Source organism: Botryllus schlosseri, chromosome 6, assembly GCF_051294905.1.
Source record: "Botryllus schlosseri isolate E-star chromosome 6, Bs_hap1, whole genome shotgun sequence".
Classification (NCBI taxonomy): domain Eukaryota; kingdom Metazoa; phylum Chordata; class Ascidiacea; order Stolidobranchia; family Styelidae; genus Botryllus; species Botryllus schlosseri.
The window spans coordinates 23,650,000-23,668,421 of record NC_137241.1 but is presented as its reverse complement, the minus strand read 5'-3'; the positions used below and the strand labels follow the sequence as shown (position 1 = coordinate 23,668,421).

Here is an 18,422-nt window from a genome sequence, read left to right as displayed (position 1 = left end):
AGTGAATCGTTGGTTGTGAAAGAAAATTTTCGAATCCCTCCATTGCATAATTTTTTTTTCTTCTGAATTTCCAGTTGGAATCGGATTAGGATTGGACATGGACTTGAATATGAAAAAGTTATGGATTAGGATTTGGATTTGAAGGTTCGGATTTGGATTGGATTAGGACATAGAAATTTCAAATCCGCTCATCTCTGACTCTTACTACTAACAATAGACATTGGTCATAAATGGAATTTAGTTAAGCAGTCAAAGACCATAGCCTATGTCTAGTCTACATGTACTTAATCAAGTATTCAGGGATTGGGACTTGCAGTCTTTCTTAATCATTTGTTCGGCCCAAACAGTTAAGCTACACTACAAATATTTTAATTTTGTCAAGTGGAAAGCATCGTTTGTTCATATTTACATCATTTTTACAATTTTATAAAACTCGCCGATGCATTTGCTCTGTCACAGTATCATGGTATAATTCCAAAAATTGCATCAATTTTGACATCATCGCGAAAACGCATATTGCGATTTTCTTCCCCTGTTTAACTGAGTTGTAATTTGCAAGTATTGTTTAATTTTATCTATATCAGGGGTGGGCAACTTTTTCGGCCAATGGGACACATGAGATTTACGAACCATTGCGCGGGCAACTGGAATGTTGATAACCTTTTTTAGTCGTCCGATAGGAGTGAATTGAATTCGGTAACAGTGCAAACAATACTTATAGGCCTATATTAATACGCTCTAAAATTGATAACAATATGTCATGCAACTGCATGTGCAGTGCGCAATCAGGCCCTGGTCGCGCGAAGCGCGAAATTTCATTGCCAGATAATGACTGAATTATATCAATAAATATGTTGCTAACATACATTGGAGGTCGCATCTGTATACCACTGGGCTCATTTGGCAAGGACAGGATTATTCGACGTTTAGACATAGCAAAATCGTCGGTATCAGTGAACATGCCTTTATCATTTTGTGCAAATGTTTTGTTGACGATCTCGTTGCGAGTGCACAAGCGAAGCCGCGTGTTGGACGACACGTTATCTCCTAATTGCGAATATAGTTAGACTCAATTCTGTGAATAATATGTATTTATAATTTTCAGAACGGGGCTCAAATACTGAATGCAAGAAATCTAGTGAAAATAAATCATGCAAAGTACCGAGAAAAATACCGAGTCAAATTAATCTGCTATGCAATATTCTACTTTATGGTCATATACGAAGATCTGGGATAAATGTGGCTGGCCCCTGGATACGTCAGAACTGTTGCAAATTTCGCGGCCATGCTAATCAAATTTTGGTTGGCCTTGCAATTGTGCCTGATGTCATAAATAATTTCGAGAATTACCTCGCAGGCCACACCTAACCTTCTTGTGTGCCAAATTTGGCCTGCGTGCCACGGGCTGGCCGCACCTGATCTGTATGGATATTAAAAACAGTGATTGGTGGTACATAAACATTCCATTGAAAATTCTTTTAAAGCAAATCTTTTCATGATAGAGAAGTTGGAGTCGGAGTCGAAGTCAGGGTCATTCTCACAAACTCCGACTCCAGTCAGTATTTTATCACCGACTCCGACTCCAGCTATTATAGTTTTCACGACTTCGACTCCATCAAGCGAAAATTACCCAGACTCCGACTCCGACTCCACAGCCCTGACTATAAGGCTGCATGAGTCGCCAAGTTGTGATTTATTAATAGGTTCGCCAAATAGTCTCGATTCCCCCGTTACTATTTCGCAATCTGGCGGTGTTCTGAACTTGTGTGCTAGTAGGCGAACGATGGAACTGATCAAGCCGACTGTAGAGTACCATGTTAGATATTACGTTGAGCTCCTTCGAGATGTATTCGCTGAGCCCAACCTTTGGTTCGCCGCACGTCGATCATGTCAGGGATATCTAGGACTAGATATCCCTGAACACGTTGCAGTGTTTGGATGCAATGCTGTAGGCTATATGGCATGTCATATACATGTTGCATGTAGCACCGTAACTGCCGCACCCCAAACCCCCCAATTGGGGGGGGGGCGAGCTCGAAGGGGGCCCAAAATTATTGCGTGAATTAGCATAAATCATAGACTATTTTTTGAAAATTTATGCAATTTTTTCAAAATTTTTCGCGCTGCGCGCGATTTCATGTAGCCGTTTCTCTATATTATAGGGTATTGGGCCATTACCGCGCCACGACCAACCATGACATACAATCAAGTTTTAGGCCATATAACGTGCGACTCCAAGAAGTGTGCCAGAACGATCGGCAGCGAGAAAAGCTTGGCCGAAAAGGTCTTTGCCCTTATGCAGACCGAAGATTTCGTTAGGCTATACAAAATGCATATAGGTTTAATTGTCCATAGGTGCCTAAATGACTGGCACCGAATGTTCCTGTCTTTGCAATCTGAACCTCACAAGACAAATACCATCCCGCTGGGAAAAATTTTATTCCAGTGAATAAATACCAATTTGAAATCGTGTGCGTCTCTTAGTTTAGAAGCCTACGTTTGGGCGATTCTATATTTTTTGATATAGCAGACTGGAAGTCACGAAATAACAACATGTAACGAAGTCATATCAACGGGTCCGTCCGCCCGAAGATGTTTAATCATTATTTACGGGCCCTCCCGTTTTCAAGACACTTCACTCAGCTCTACCGGTAGATCTAATTACGTGAGTAGAGAGGACAATAAATTGATAGCATAATATATATGCAATCGCCGATCTGATTGACCGATTTCATCATAAATTATCGAAAATTTTCGCGTATCGCGCTGGCTCACAATGCAGTACAGATAATTTCGTGACAAACGCGAACAACGTGATGGGGGGTGGTCGTTTTATCACCCTATGAGAGCCCAAGACCCACGTTTTTGGGGGCCTGACGAGGCGCTGTTTCGTTCCTGCCAACGGGTATACGCCCGAAGATGTTTAATTATATTATTGAGTGGTCCTACCTTTTCAAACACACCTCAATCAGCTCTACCGGCAAATCTGATTACGTGAGCAGAGAGAAGATAAAAATTGATACCAATATATGCAATTCCCGATCATACTGACCGATGAAATCATGAATTCTAGAAATTTTCCGCGCTTCGCGCGCTCAGGCGGCAAAAGCTGATTCACTAAACATACTCCCAATGAATATGATGAATAGTGGTAAACAGTGTTAAGTTAGGTCTATAACCCTATGGGGGGCCCAAGACCAAAGTTTTTGGGGGGGGCCTGACGAAGTGCTGTTACGGCCCTGGTTGCATGTATATGCGTGAGACAAATGACTAGAGGGTTACCATATTTTTGTGAAGCAAATTCGCGACACTCTTGAGCGCCCACTAGCGGATATAAAAATAAGGTGACACATTGTCTGTCAATATGACGTCACACTGGCAAAGCATTGCCCATCGACTGTGTACACTGTACAGCTATAGATAACTAACCTAATAAGTTATCTATATCTATAGTACAGCAGTGGTAACTGCCTAACTGGTAATGTTACGCGAAGGTCTGCGAGGTAGTACGCGAGTGGATTCTGTTTTTTTTTCGACAGAATGGAGTTATTAGTTCAGGTGGGGTTGATTTTGAGTTCTTGAAGCCGCCGTCGTTTGGGTAAGGTCATCGTCGTTGGTAGGGGCTATCCCGTCAGTGACGGCCTACGGCGAAGAGATCTATAGTCTTTCAATACAACATCCATTGTAGCAGTATATTTATTAAACTCGAAGACTTTTCGGGTGCCTCTTTTCAAGAGTTATCGGCACACTGAAGGGATTTAAACAGATTTAAAAGCAAAACCAAAAAGGCAAAGTATGACGCAACAATCAAAATCACAGACCATGAAATTCGCATTGTATCAATGGCAACAATAACAAACTACGAAGTATACGGACATACGGTGCTATAGTAGCGGTTGCCAGTAAACTCGCCCCAAAGTAAATTCGGCCCGTCGAATTCGGCGCTCGGTCACTTCGGCCGTCGGTGAATTCGGCCGCCGGTGAATTCGGCCGCCGGTAAATTCGGCCCTCGGTAAATGCGGCCAGGACCAGAGTAACAACAACAGTTACAATACCATTATCTAACCTGAACCCTAATCCTAACCTAACTTAACCCTAACCCTAATCCTAACCTAACCCTAATCCTAACCTAACCCTAATCCTAACCTAACCCTAATCCTAACCCTAACCTAACCCTAATCCTAACCCTAACGCTAATCCTAACCCTAAACCTAACCCCTAACCTCCAAATCACTTGATAATATTATAATTATGTAATATAATACACATTATTAGTTATTAGTTATTAGTAGGTTTAGGGTTAGGATTAGCGTTAGGGTTAGGATTAGGGTTAGGTTAGGGTTAGGATTAGGGTTAGGTTTAGGATTAGGATTAGGGTTAGGTTAGGATTAGGTTAGGTTAGGATTAGTGTTAGGGTTCAGGTTAGATAATATTATAATTATGTAATATAATACACATTATTAGTTCGTATTACAATTTCACACAATGTTCTCCGAGGGCCGAATATACCGATTGAATTCGGCCCCGTAAACATCGGCATATATATATATATATACATATATATATTTATACGCATACCCTGTTCTCCAAATCACTTGATAATAATATAATTATGGAATTAATTCACATTAATAGTTGGTAATACATTTTTATAAAAAATTCTCCGAGGGCAGAATTGACCGAGTAACCAGTGAATTGACCGGTGAATTCGGCCGTCGGTAAATTCGGTCCCCGTGAATATCCGCGCTATCTCCCGTGATTACGCGATCTACGCATATCCTGACATCCAAATCACTTGATAATAGTATAATTATGTAATTAATTCATGTTAACGGTTGGTAATACATTATAATACAATATTCTCGGTGGGCCGAATTTACTGATGTCATGGCCGAATTTGCCTGGGCCTCAAAGTAAATTCAGCCCGTCGAATTCGGCCCTCGGTCACTTTGGCCGTAGGTGAATTCGGCCCTCGGTAAATTCGGCCAGGGCCAGAGTAACAACAACAGTTACAATACCATTATCTAACCTGAACCGTAATCCTAACCTAACCTAACCCTAATCCTAACCTAACCTAACCCTAATCCTAACCGAATCCTAACCTAACCTAACCTAACCCTAATCATAACCTAACCCTAATCCTAACCTAACCCTAATCCTAATCCTAACCCTAACCTAACCCTAACCTAATCCTAACCCTAACCTAACCCTAATCCTAACCCTAACGCTAATCCTAACCCTAAACCTAACCCCTAACCTTCAAATCACTTGATAATATGACATTATTAGTTCGTAATACAATTTCACACAATGTTCTGCGAGGGCCGAATATACCGATTGAATTCGGCTGTCGGTAAATTCGGCCCCGTAAACATCGGCATATATATATACATACATATATTTATACGCATACCCTGTTCTCCAAATCCCTTGATAATAATATAATTATGAAATTAATTCACATTAATAGTTGGTAATACATTTTTATAAAAAATTCTCGGAGGGCAGAATTGACCGAGTAACCAGTGAATTGACCGGTGAATTCGGCCGTAGGTAAATTCGGTCCCCGTGAATATCCGCGCTATCTCCCGTGATTACGCGATCTACGCATATCCTGACATCCAAATCACTTGATAATAGTATAATTATGTAATTAATTCATGTTAACGGTTGGTAATACATTATAATACAATATTCTCGGTGGGCCGAATTTACTGATGTCATGGCCGAATTTACTTTGGGGCGAGTTTACTGGCAACCGTCCGTATACTTCGTAGTTTGTTATTGTTGCCTTTGATACAATGCGAATTTCATGGTCTGTGATTTTGATTGTTGCGTCATACTTTGCATTTTTGGTTTTGCTTTTAAATCTGTTTAAATCCGTTCAGTGTGCCGATAACTCTTGAAAAGAGGCACCCGAAAAGTCTTCGAGTTTAATAAATATACTGCTACAATGGATGTTGTATTGAAAGCTATATTCAAGTTCTGTACCACGAACCAGCTATTTAAGATCTATAGTCGTAGAGCATTGGCTTTCTTACCTAACCAAATTTCGTCTTAGTATATATTTGAACACAAGAATTTCAAATAGATCCACTACACTACACTGTAAAAAAAATATCCTCGATTTACCGCGAAATGTTTGGAAGCACGGTAGCCAGACATTTCATAGTAATGTAACATCACCGTTAGTCAATGTAAATTTAACTTACACTCGTCCGGTAATCTCACTTTACACGCCAGACTGTAATGCTACAGTCACCTCCAGTATATCCAATCGACATGTTCTCCTGTATATTTACGACCGAGACCGTTATTTTACCACCTACCTCCATACAGTGGCGCAGCAGCCACTTGGTTCTGGCTCTGCGGCAGGCTCCAAGGGGGCGGCAAAATGAGGCTGCACAATGTACACTAGGGCTGTTCAAAAATAATTTTTTTTCCCGGATTCCAGCCATTCACTGATTAAATTGTCAAAAATGCTGCACACCCAATTTTGTTCAATTCTAACAAGTATAGGACTCCGCAGATCCAATTAAAATTTTTAATTTATTATGGAAAATGAAAAAAAATTTCAAATTTTTCTGCCAACCCCATGAAATTGTTGAGCTGTCTCCAAAGACGTAGCAAAACAAATTTGAGTCAATTCCGACCTGTAGAAGCGGAGTTATGTGTGTTTTTCGATGATAATCCTCGGATCATCATTGATCGGTGGATAATCCGCAATTTATCGACGAAAAACTCACACAACTCCGTCACAACTACTGGCTTCATCGATTACAGATATGGCTCTTCTATTTATTGTATAATATCAGCACGGCAGAGGGATTATAACAATTTTGAGTGAGTAAATGAACTTGTATGGGGGGTGAATTTCTACGAAAATGGTTGCTTTCAAATCGTATTTTAACATACTTCTAATTCGAAATCAGACAAAAGCAATACATTTTTGAAAATAACTAGTTTCATCATCGAATATCACATTCGATAGTTTCATACTTTAGGATTGTGCAATAAAAAAAAATTTGGAAAATTTTGTTAGTTCAGCAGTACCTTACGGCCTTAAAAAGCGGGACGTTTGGCTGACTGGTCGGGACAAGACGTTAAAAAGCGGGACTATCCCGCCTAAAACGGGACGTATGGTAAGCCTACAAATGACAATCTGACCTAGTTCCCCCATTTACACCGGGAATTCTTTTATTTACTAGTCGGTGAGAATGCTAATACCCCTGCCCACAGATAGGCTACACTATCTCCTGAATTATACTGTTCCTGATGGTGTGGATAGTTGCAAGTCAAGTTCAATCCGCAGTTCTCTGGACTTTACTGCCTTAAAAGTTGACTCTCGCTGCACCTGCCTATCTCACCATCAGTATCTGCTGCAGTCACGGTAACATATATTGGTACTTTTCATGCCAACCTACATTAAGACAGCACATTTCTACACGGCCTAATTCTCGTTGAAACTGGTGGTGTTCTAAAATTTCATTTTCACGTAACCTTGCCTTTTCATCGATTTCAAACCCTCAGTTATATTCGGACCTGTAAAAGTAAGCTCACCCAATACAAATAAGTTTTCATGTTGCCGAGGCAATGACACTGGCAACAAAACTGAAACAGCATGACTTTTCTGCTGCCTCACTAGACTATGAGAAACGTCATCAGTTGCCTTGTCACTTGATAGTGACTCAATCACTTCTCTAACATGCGGTATTGTTTCACAAGGTCCTGTGTTACCAATCAAAAATCGATGTTCTGGCATCTTGAAAATCAAGTAGCAACATGTAGCTTGCTCAGGTCTAGAGAACCGGTAGCATGCAATATTTTTGCTAGTTTTAACAGTCACATCAAGTCGCAGACCACGATCCATCAACCCTTTATGCAGTGAAACTCGTAAAGAATATGGCTGAAATGATTCGTCATGCTGTTTCTTGAAATCAGTGTCCAGAGGTTCCCAAATGACCCTTTCTGGAAAACTCATCACGAGCAATTGATCCATCAACACAGCATCCTTCCAAGTAAGGCCCTTCTTGAGACTCAGGTTCAACAACACTTTCGAGAACTCGGTTTTGTCTTCCTGTGTTGGCACTACTCTCAATTGATGAAGTTCTGGAAGGCTGAGCAATCCCGATTTGAATATCACCGACTTTATCTCATGGGGCTCATACAATTTGATCAATCGTTTCACCAGGGATTCCATGAAGGTTTGATCTAGTTATTATGTAAAGAAATCTGATGAAAATTCAATCACTCCAGTAAATTTAGGATATTAATGGGAAGATGTAAATTGCAAATATTGCAGACATCATACAAACAGGGTGTTGGTGTTTGGTATTATATACCGCCACCTGAGCAATTGAATATTCAATTGTATGACATTCCCGTAATTCACCATTGTAGCAAAGTGGATGGAGAAATGAAAATTATTTAGCATTAGGGTTACCATATTTTAGTATCGGGAAATGAGGATACTTTTTCAATATTCTCAAACTCACAATATCAAAGGAAAATCTTGAAAAAATGGGAAATTTTTCCCACTTTGTGATCGGTTGTAGTATGGTAGGTTAAACGCTCTTGCAAGAGTGTCAATTTTACACAGTATATATTGAATTTGTTTTTTGATAAAGACTATCAATAAATCATTTTTGGCAGTAGATGCATCAAAGCGGATCACTGGCATCTGATTGTATTCTGGATCTTAAGCTAAAGACAATCAAGTTTAATTTTAAACACCAGCACCCTACGAGAGAAATTTTCCAATTATCAACGCAAGCAAGTAAAAAATCAATTTTCGTGGCAACGAATACACATAGCCCCGCAGCATGGTCATTCTCACATCTAAATAAAATACTATAGGTAACTATATTCTGAAAGAAATAGGCTTACAGCTTTTTTCTGACAAGCTTAATTACCAGACCATTACAATTGAAAATACACCTTTCTCCCATACATGAAATTCTAAGCTTCATCAAAACCATGTAATCAGATTTTATATATATAATCAGGTAATCACATTTTATACTCCATATTCTTTCAATATTTGACCGGCAATGACCAATCTCTGAATTTCGCTAGTCCCTTCATAAATTTCCGTTATCCTCGCATCCCTATAGTGTCTTTCCGCCGGCATATCACTCACATAACCCATTCCGCCCAAAACTTGCATAGCCTGATGAGACGCACTTGTCGCAACTTCGGAACAAAGAAGTTTCGCCATCGCTGCTTCTTTGGTGAAATTCTTCCCGGAGTCCTTGAGTATGGCGGCTCTCCAATTCACCAATCGAGCTGCTTCTACTTGCATTGCCATATCAGCAAGTTTAAACTGAATAGCTTGAAACTTGTTTATGCTTTTGCCAAAGGCTGTCCTGGTAGATGAATAGGAGACCGCACAGTCCAAGGCTGCCTGAGCGATACCCAGGGCTTGTGATGCAACTCCTATGCGACCGGCATCGAGTGTCTGCATAGCTATCTTGAAACCAAATCCATCTTCACCCAATAAATTTTCTTTTGGAATTTTACAGTCTTCAAAAATCAGGGATGCAGTCGAGGACGCTCTAATGCCTAATTTGTCTTCTTTTTTACCTAATGATAGTCCGGGTGTTGGCATTGGCACAATAAAAGCACTTATACCATGATGTCGTTTGCTTTTATCTGTGGTTGCGAATGCAACGGTTGCCGATGCTTCATGTGCATTTGTTATCCAACATTTTGTGCCATTGAGCACCCACGAATCCCCATCAAGGGTGGCAGTCAGAGACGCAGCACCCGCATCCGACCCATTTCCAGGTTCACTAAGCGCAAAGCAGCCCACAATATCACCAGTAGTGAATGGTCGCACAAATTTCTCTTTCTGCTCACCTGATGCCCATTTATTCAAAGGTCCAAGATATAACGAATTATTCACGGTCATTACAACACCAGTTGACGCACATCCTCTGCTAATCTCCTCCATAGCGATTGCATACGCCAAATAATCCAAACCAGCTCCGCCATATTCAACATCAGTGTCAAGTGCCATCAAACCCATGTCTCCCATTTTTTTGATCTGCTCAGCTGGGAATTTGTGTGTTTTATCAAGCTCACCAGCGATTGGGATTAGCTCTCTTTCAGCAAAGTCTGCACACGTCTTTCGAAGCATCTCGTGGGTTTCTGATAACGGTCCCATTTCAGCCAGATAGCTCAGATTTCTGACATGGTCTGAAAGGCGTCCGGCTCTAGCAGCACCATATTGGGACAATCTTTTAAATGTGTGGCAACCGCGACCCCTTATCGCAAGCATTATGAAATTTAACTTACGATATATTGAAATAAGAAAACTTCACATTAAACTCAAGTTATAGTGGAGTTTATCGCTGATCATTTTATCCTATCAAAACACCAAAAGACTGCAATGCAATGGACAGGAATTGTAGTAGTCTTGGAAATTAAGACACCCACCTGGACGTTGGGGACCTAGACCAGTGGTTCCTAAACTTATTTGACTCATCGCCTCTTATCAAGCCCAACAGTCACCAAACCAATGATGATCCTCATTGCCCCCTCAAGACCAGAGGTAATTTTACTTTACTTTCAAGTAGGCTGCATCCACTTACTCAAAGGTAGTGATGATTGTATTCTACTCAGAGGTGGTCAGTAACGAAGTACTTCTACTTTTTTGAAGCACTCAAGGAGTTTTCCTCTACTTATGGTACTTACTCAAGTAGATAAAGTTTTTTCTACTTCTACTTCGTAATATTTTGTGATCTACTTACTTACTTTTCGTTATTTTCAGTTTGTCAAGTAGAAGTAGTGTAACCTTCCTATTGGAAAGAGAAACTGGGGATTTCTCAGGCTGTTTTCACGGAGTTCTAACTTCCAGTTTTAAGAAAATTTAAGTTACACTCATAATTTTCGTCGCGCTTCACACACAGTAGATATGGAGTTACAAATATGTTTACACGAAACTGAATAATATTTAGGTAGCAGGTTGTGTGGTTCCCTTCACACGGCATTGTCGCCCATATGACATATTTCATTACAGTAAATATGGCCCACCACAACATTTGAAACTACCGTTTCGCAATCTAGCATTAACCCATCATATCTTATTCTAGCAGCCCATGGCGTGCCATAATCTGGAAAAGTGGTTTCTGACTTTTTTAAGCGTTAGACCGGTTTTAGCAGAACACGGTTAAAATTGTCTCGACAAAAGACATGAAATACATTTTCCGCTTTTCTGAACTAGTATTGGTATTTCTCGTTCGATTCGCAGTATCATTACTTAGAGTTCTAATAAGTTTCAGTTCATTTGTCTTGAGAACATACATGTTGAAGTATAAAAGCAATTGTAGTAATGCCTTTAATTTCCGGAAATAAAGCTACACAATATGGCATTTTTACGATCCATCATATTTTTTATTAACGTTTCCTAATCGCGCAAAGTGTTTACATCACATCTGATACAACTTCTCCGTATTGCTCTTCAACTAAACTACAGGCCTCATAAGGAGGAGGGCACCATGCCATGATATTTTCTAAAACGGGCTGTTCGAGTAAACAGAGGATTAGCGTCGCATTTCCATATCAATACTATCATTTTTATCCCATGATGTGGGCGTATGCTTATGCTATCGAAAATTGAATACCTCCTGGTATGCATCAATATGAATCAATCTCTGCACCTTTCGCTTAGCTCAATTCGCAGCTTTTGACAATCCATGCGAACGAATTACGATCGTTTTCACAACTACTTACTTACTTGAGTAGATTTAAAGTCAGTCAATTCTACTTCTACTTCAAGTAGTTTTAGGTTGCTCATGAAAGAAGTACTTATACTCGTACTTGAGTAGATTTTTTTCGTCGCTACTTCTACTTAAGTAGCTTTCTTGACTACTTTGACCACCTCTGATTTTACTTCAACACTTATTTTCACCCCGTTTCTCAAAATCGCTCACTCTGGGAACCACTGACCTAGACGATGTAAAGAACAGGCATGAACACTGAATGAATAGGAACATGAACATAAAAGGACTATCGGATAGAGTACCACATGCCATCATCATCATCATCATCATTGGTTTATTAGCAATTTTATCAGTTCAATACACCACAAAAATGCGATACAATGAAAAGACAGGAAGATGTCAAAGCGACAAGGAGTAGTCTATGGAATCTGACACCCACCTTGGCCTAGGCGATGTAAAGAGGAGGCATGCACACTGAATGAAAGTAAAGAAGATAGTATAGAAAAAGAATGTGACAAGAAATAGGGCGGCATGTCATGGGAAGCGAGATCGATAGGTCAGTCGTGGTCCGGTAATCTTGAGGACGGACTGTATTTATTTAGTAGTAATTGCTTGTATTTCGACTTGAATGTGGACATGCTCGTCGACTGTCGGATGGCCGGCGGGATACTGTTCCACACATCAGGTCCGGCATATTTGATGGAGCGATGATCTTTTCGGTCGATCATATGATATTTGGACGACGTGGACGCGCGTGTGTTGTACTTGTGCGCTTTTGATTCAAGGTAAAGAAGTCATTGAAATATTCGGGGCAACGACCGCAGTGAAACTGATACATAAACTTGGCGATTTCTAGTTTCCGCATATCTTCTATGCCATTACTAAAGGTTCTATACGTTGTAACACTTAGGCATTATGAAGCATCCCGCATATTTATTTAGTTTTCAATTTTCTATACTGTTTCCACCTGAATGTCATACAGCAGGCAGGCTAAGGAGGCTAAAGGCTAATGTCCTCACGAATCATGATACTGCCTGGCGGAGGTCAGAGTCCCAACAGGGGTTAAACCCGTTCAGAGGCCAAACGCCGGACGCCAGACGCCGAGCGGCGGCCGAATGTCTACACGGCGTTTGGCGGCTGAACTGGTGACGCTAGATGGCGTTTGGCGTCTGTTATGGTGAGACGCCGAGTAGCTATACGGCGTTTGGCGTCCGAAATGTGAGACGCCGTATAGCTACTTGGCGTCTGAATTTGTCTAGCATATAGGATCTTATTTGAGGGTAGTCACGCTCACGAAGGATTGCTAAAGGGTCGAAGTTGGGAGCTTTAACGCCGACAGACAAATGATGTCTGCTATATAGAACACTATGGTAGACGTCTTTCGATGCTTATGATTATTGAGTTTCCTTGCAGGTTGCAGCAATGACAGCGATTGCTCTAGCTGAGGATTTGACACACCTCATTAGAATCATAACAGTTCAAGAACTTAATTGTGGTCTCTGCGAAATCAACACGTTCAAAACGTCAGAAAAGCTAGATGAGCATATCGAGGCGGTACACTGGGCTCATCGTGTACCTCAGGCTGTCGACAAAGAAGTGCAAGGTGTGTAAAGATATTACCGAGTATATAGCCATGTTGCATTCCTCAGTGAAGAATCTCTACTCGATTGTGATTTATGGGTAATTGACTGAGTGTTAAAAAGCTTGATATTATAATGGCTTCCGATCACTTGAAACTGGAATTCATGTTTTGAGGCAATTTTCAGCAAAATCTTAGACTTGAGAGTGAACCAATCTCTGCTTCGGTTAATCTCAAATTGAATTGTAACCGGTAGGCCTACCCAATGGATTCAGAAGTATTTGTGTAAAGTTAATTAATTTAGAGGTAGGCTACTTATACCCATCAAATATTAGTTAGCAAGACATGTCAGCGGAGTCAGCCATGTTTCTCTCTGAACCAGCTTTCATATGACATGTTACTTCCCAATTTTCGTGTAGACATAATTGCGCTAGTTCATGTTATGCATGATCGATTTGATTGGGGGAAATTTTTCCTTCAATATATTCTATCATTATACACTATAATCCACTCTCAACTACTTGGCTATCCTGTTTTATGACCGTTACAGTAACAGGGAACTTAAAAGCGATTAAACTTCATGTGTGGATGACCACGAAATGGTCATTTTTTAAAAGGCGATAACTGTGGTGCATGGACCAATTTTGATTAGGTTTACTGCACTCAGGGCTATATACCAGATTTACCCAGCTCCGTTTTCATTGCAATCTGAGACCCGGGTTGAAATCCTGGTACGTTTAGCGTAATATATTCGGTGAGAGACACCGATTCCATATTGGTCTGAGACCAAGTGGATACGAGTGTGGTTGATTTGACATGGATTTACCCTTGTGTATCTAATTGTATTCACATATTCCAGGCTATATCGTACCATGCCGTTTGAAGTGTATGGAACGTATTGGTCAGGCCAGAGGCAGGAGTCACTACCACTGCCATACCTGCACTAAAGTTCTTGGTCGACGTGGTACATTTGAAAGTCATTTACAAAAAGTATCCGCCACCAAACAAGGAAAGCAAGACTCGCCGTTCAAATCAACCGACAGATAGCAAAAGTAAAAAGCAATGCACCAAATGCGACAAGTCATATGCAAGGTCTCATGGCTTGACAAGACATGAACGAGATGCCCACGGCCTTCCAGCAACCCTTCCTACAGTTTGTATTGATCCGAAAAATGGTGTGTTTATGGTCTCCCAAGGATCATCAGGCCAAGCTGCTCCTTTGCACGTTACGAAGCATTTATTAAGAAGCCTGATTTGGTGTGAAGACAAAGACTGTATATCAATTTTTGGGACCCTCAAGGACAAAAATCCCGGGGTCCAATGTCATCATTTAGATGCTGTAGAAAATGCACGTCCATGTGCAAACATTGATTTAGATGAAAAGGTTTTGAACACCCTCGTTGAAATGAAGATAATATCAACCGCAACTAGTGAAAAATGCAGCAATGAAAGAATGAGGAGTGTGCAATGCAATGCTCCACTCGTGGTGCATGCGAATCTGAAGCATTCAATATTTCGAAGAAATACAAGTATTATTCTATCTTCACTGGCGAGAAGACATACTATAGTCCTAGTGAAAGAGTGCGGGTGACATATGACGTTGACTCATGGTCATGTCTGTGCTCATGGAAAACTGGAACATTCTTGCACATCACACTGGCGAAATGGTATGTGTTCCAGACTGAACCAGATCTCATATCGCGAAATGGTATGTGTTCCAGACGGAACCAGATCTCATATCATGTATGTCGAGGTAATCTTCATTGCATGACTTTCGAAGATTCCATATTTAGTTTCTTAATATTTGATTTACAGTACTCAACCTCCTACTGATTACATGCAATTGAATATGAAGTATTTTCTCGGGCATAAACTGATCCCGGAGAAGATACCTAATGAATATTTGAAGGAAGGAATAATTTCAGAATTGACGCCAGAAGAAACTGTTTGTGCAAGGTGTGCTGGAGTCCTTTAAGTGAGCGGAATGCGAAAAGCTCAGATTTATGGAGTCGGTTGTATGTGCTTGCTTATTTCTCTGACTTTTACTGTGGTTCCACTGCTTATTTCTTTGTGACTTTTATTATGGTTCCAATGCTTATTTCTCAGTCATTTCTACTGTGGTTCCACTGCTGATTTCTCAATGACGTTTCCTGTCGTTCGATTGCTTATTTAAATAGTATATTCACATTGAAATGAACCCGAATATTTTCGGCTGTCACTCGTCAGGGGTAATCGTCAGCAACTAGTAGAGAATTGGAAAGAACATTGTTTATTTCATTTCAACATTGCTTATTTCTTTGTGACTTTTACTGTGGTTCCACTGCTTATTTCTTAATGACTTTTACCGTGGTTTCATTGCCTTCTGCTGTGGTTTCGTTGCCTATTTCATATTGTGGTTTCATTACATACTGTATCTGCAGAAATTCATTGCGAGTGTACAAATATGGGGTGGTGACAGGGTTGTAATCAAGTCACTAGGTTTCAAGAAGTCAAGTCGAGTCGTTTTCAATTCACCGGCGAGTCAAGTCCGAGCAATCCCCAACGAGTTAACCCGAGAGCAATGGGTCGAGTTCAGCTTCAGATCACTTCTGTGAAACTCGCGGGGGTGATATCAAAGGCCTCGGATAATTTTTATGTGTATTTTTTTCCATTCTAAACATGGTTATTGTAACAGATAAAAGGCAGGTTTGGGCCCATTTATCAGTCCTAATATACCATTCTTGAATACGTCATACAATGAGTAAATCCATTTTTAAGAAAGACTAGAGTCATCAAAAAAATTGTGAGTCGAGTCATGACTCGATTCATTGCAACCCTGGACGGTGATACAATAATTTGATACAGCTGAACATACAATATACAATAGGTCATTTGGGATTCTGCCACCGCTTATTATGACAAAAAATTAACAATATGCAATCTTAGATATCACATAGTTGCGAGAACTTGATAGTCGCGCCATGAAAGGAGTTAGCCTCTGCTCAGTTTACCGAGGCACCAAACGCCGTATAGCTACTAGGCGTCTCAACATACCAGAGGCCAAACGCCGTATAGCTACTCGGCGTCTGAACATAACATACGCCAAACGCCGTATAGCTACTCGGCGTCTGAACATAACAGGCGCCAAACGCCGTACTCGGCGTCTGAACATAACAGGCGCCAAACGCCGTATAGCTATTCGGCGTCTGAACATAACAGACGCCAAACGCCGTATAGCTACTCGGCGTCTCACCACAACAGACGCCAAACGCCGTACAGACATTTGGCCGCCGCTCGGCGTTTGGCGTCTGGCGTTTGGCCTCTGAGCGGGTTTAACCCCTACTCCAGAGTCCACTAATCAAGAGCGGTACTGCTTACTTTGCTAATGCTGTCAAGACGATGGCTTGACTGGAACCGGAGATTGCAACGAGTCTACCGCTTCGAAAAATATTCCTCCAAGTCTGTTAATCGCTTCTGTGGTTGAATAGATATACCGTATATTGCCATATATATTTATGACAAACCATAACCGACGTTTCTTGTATATAATCCAAGTACACTAGGCTTACCATATTTTGGAAATCTAAATAGAGGACACTTTTTCAGAAATTTCAGCCTTGCAAAACCGGAAGAAGTATTCTCAAATACCGGTGAATTTTTCCCACTTTGTGATCGGTTGACTAAAAAAAAAAAGAAAAGGTCATCTTTTCGCTCAGAGCTAAAATCACCGTTTTTCACTCCGAAATAGCCGCCGGAGCTTCACTTCTGTGCTAATTTGCGGCATATTACTCGCAATTTTCTCTGAATCTCACCTAAATTATCAAAAAAGAGGACAAAATCTCAAAAAAAGAGGACAAAAGGGCGTCCTCCGAGGACACTTTCAAAAAAGTCAAAAAAAGAGGACAAATCCTCTTAAAAGAGGACGTATGGTAAGCCTAAAGTATACTGACTCGAGACGGGAGTTCCTTAGAGTAGTGTCACTTACGTAGGATAGGCATACGCATTAAATAGAAGTCATGTTGTATATATTTGGCGGTCGGGTTTCTGTTCGAATATTGGACAGCATGGATTTGAACATGACTATGCATATTCAGCGAAGTTTTGTGTCAAACGGCCACATCAAATATCAGTAGGTCTAGCTCTTTCTTCGCTCAGACAGAGAGCCCCATCACGGAGGTGATTGAAGTATCCGTCAGAAAAAAAGAGAGCATCAAATATTTCAATTCTAAATCTAATTTCGTGTGAAAGTGCTGCTTTGGAGAATGTCCTGATGTCGGCGTCGATCCGATTAAGGACATTGTTCATCAGCGGTGCAGAGGGTCTTCCGCCGACAGTAATGTGCATTCCACGATTGGTGAAGAGCAATTTACATCGCACGGCCTCACACAACTTCTCAAAGTACCTGATTTCTCAACTTTTGGGTGTTATCTAATGTATTGTTTTCTCATTCAGAATAATCATTTGTACGCAAAAACCCGTTGGAGAATCGTTTTTCCGGCATGAATATTTCAACGTAGGACGAGTGAATCATTGACAGTACTATGATGCTGCAAATTTCGAAAGATGACCTAACCATTTTCTACCACAGTCAGCAGCTATATATAAACGAAACTTTTGTGATATGACCAGAGTGTACTCAAAGGTGGTGTGGACACAGAAGAAAAATTCTCTCGTTCACGCTTCACTTGGGTAGTCAAGATTGTTATTTTCGATCCGTTTTCAGTACTGATTCAGTGCAAAAGCCGGTATTGGTATATGTTGATTTTGACGATGTTTCATATCGAGATGGGTGACGAGATTTTGTATGGTATATCTTGATGATGTTATCTAATACTGTACCAAGTTTCAAGGTCCTCACTTCATGATTAGGGCAGTAATTTCGTTATCGAAGTCGACCGTGTATGTAGAGACCTGCTGCTGCAGCGTCTGACCTCTGGGCCATTCCCAACCTGGACAACAAAAGTTGGAACCACCACATTCCCAAATCTTCTGAAATTTGGTACATGCATAGATGAGTTAATTACGAACATAATAAAGTTTATTTGAGGAAAATTGATCCCCGGGGTCAAAAGTTATGTCATTTTGAAAAATTGACGATTTTCTGCTCATTTCAGCTCTGCAGCATTCAGGTTTATCAATGT

The 18,422-nt window shown here is 40.7% G+C and overlaps 1 protein-coding gene and 1 long non-coding RNA gene across 2 annotated transcripts; one reads left to right on the top strand and one right to left on the bottom strand.

The window, feature by feature from the left end:
* Positions 1–7,380: 7,380 nt before the first annotated feature.
* On the bottom strand, positions 7,381–12,018 carry LOC145440422 (short-chain specific acyl-CoA dehydrogenase, mitochondrial-like). The gene has a single exon (XM_080318030.1). It carries the CDS (start codon positions 10,277–10,279, stop codon positions 9,017–9,019), a length of 1,263 nt encoding a protein of 420 aa, XP_080174156.1. The 5' UTR covers positions 10,280–12,018; the 3' UTR covers positions 7,381–9,016.
* Positions 12,019–14,912: 2,894 nt separating this feature from the next.
* LOC145440448 (uncharacterized) lies at positions 14,913–15,729 on the top strand. The gene is made up of 2 exons (XR_013915542.1): positions 14,913–15,055; positions 15,118–15,729. It is a non-coding gene; the product is annotated as an uncharacterized LOC145440448 (long non-coding RNA).
* The last annotated feature ends 2,693 nt before the right edge of the window (positions 15,730–18,422 follow it).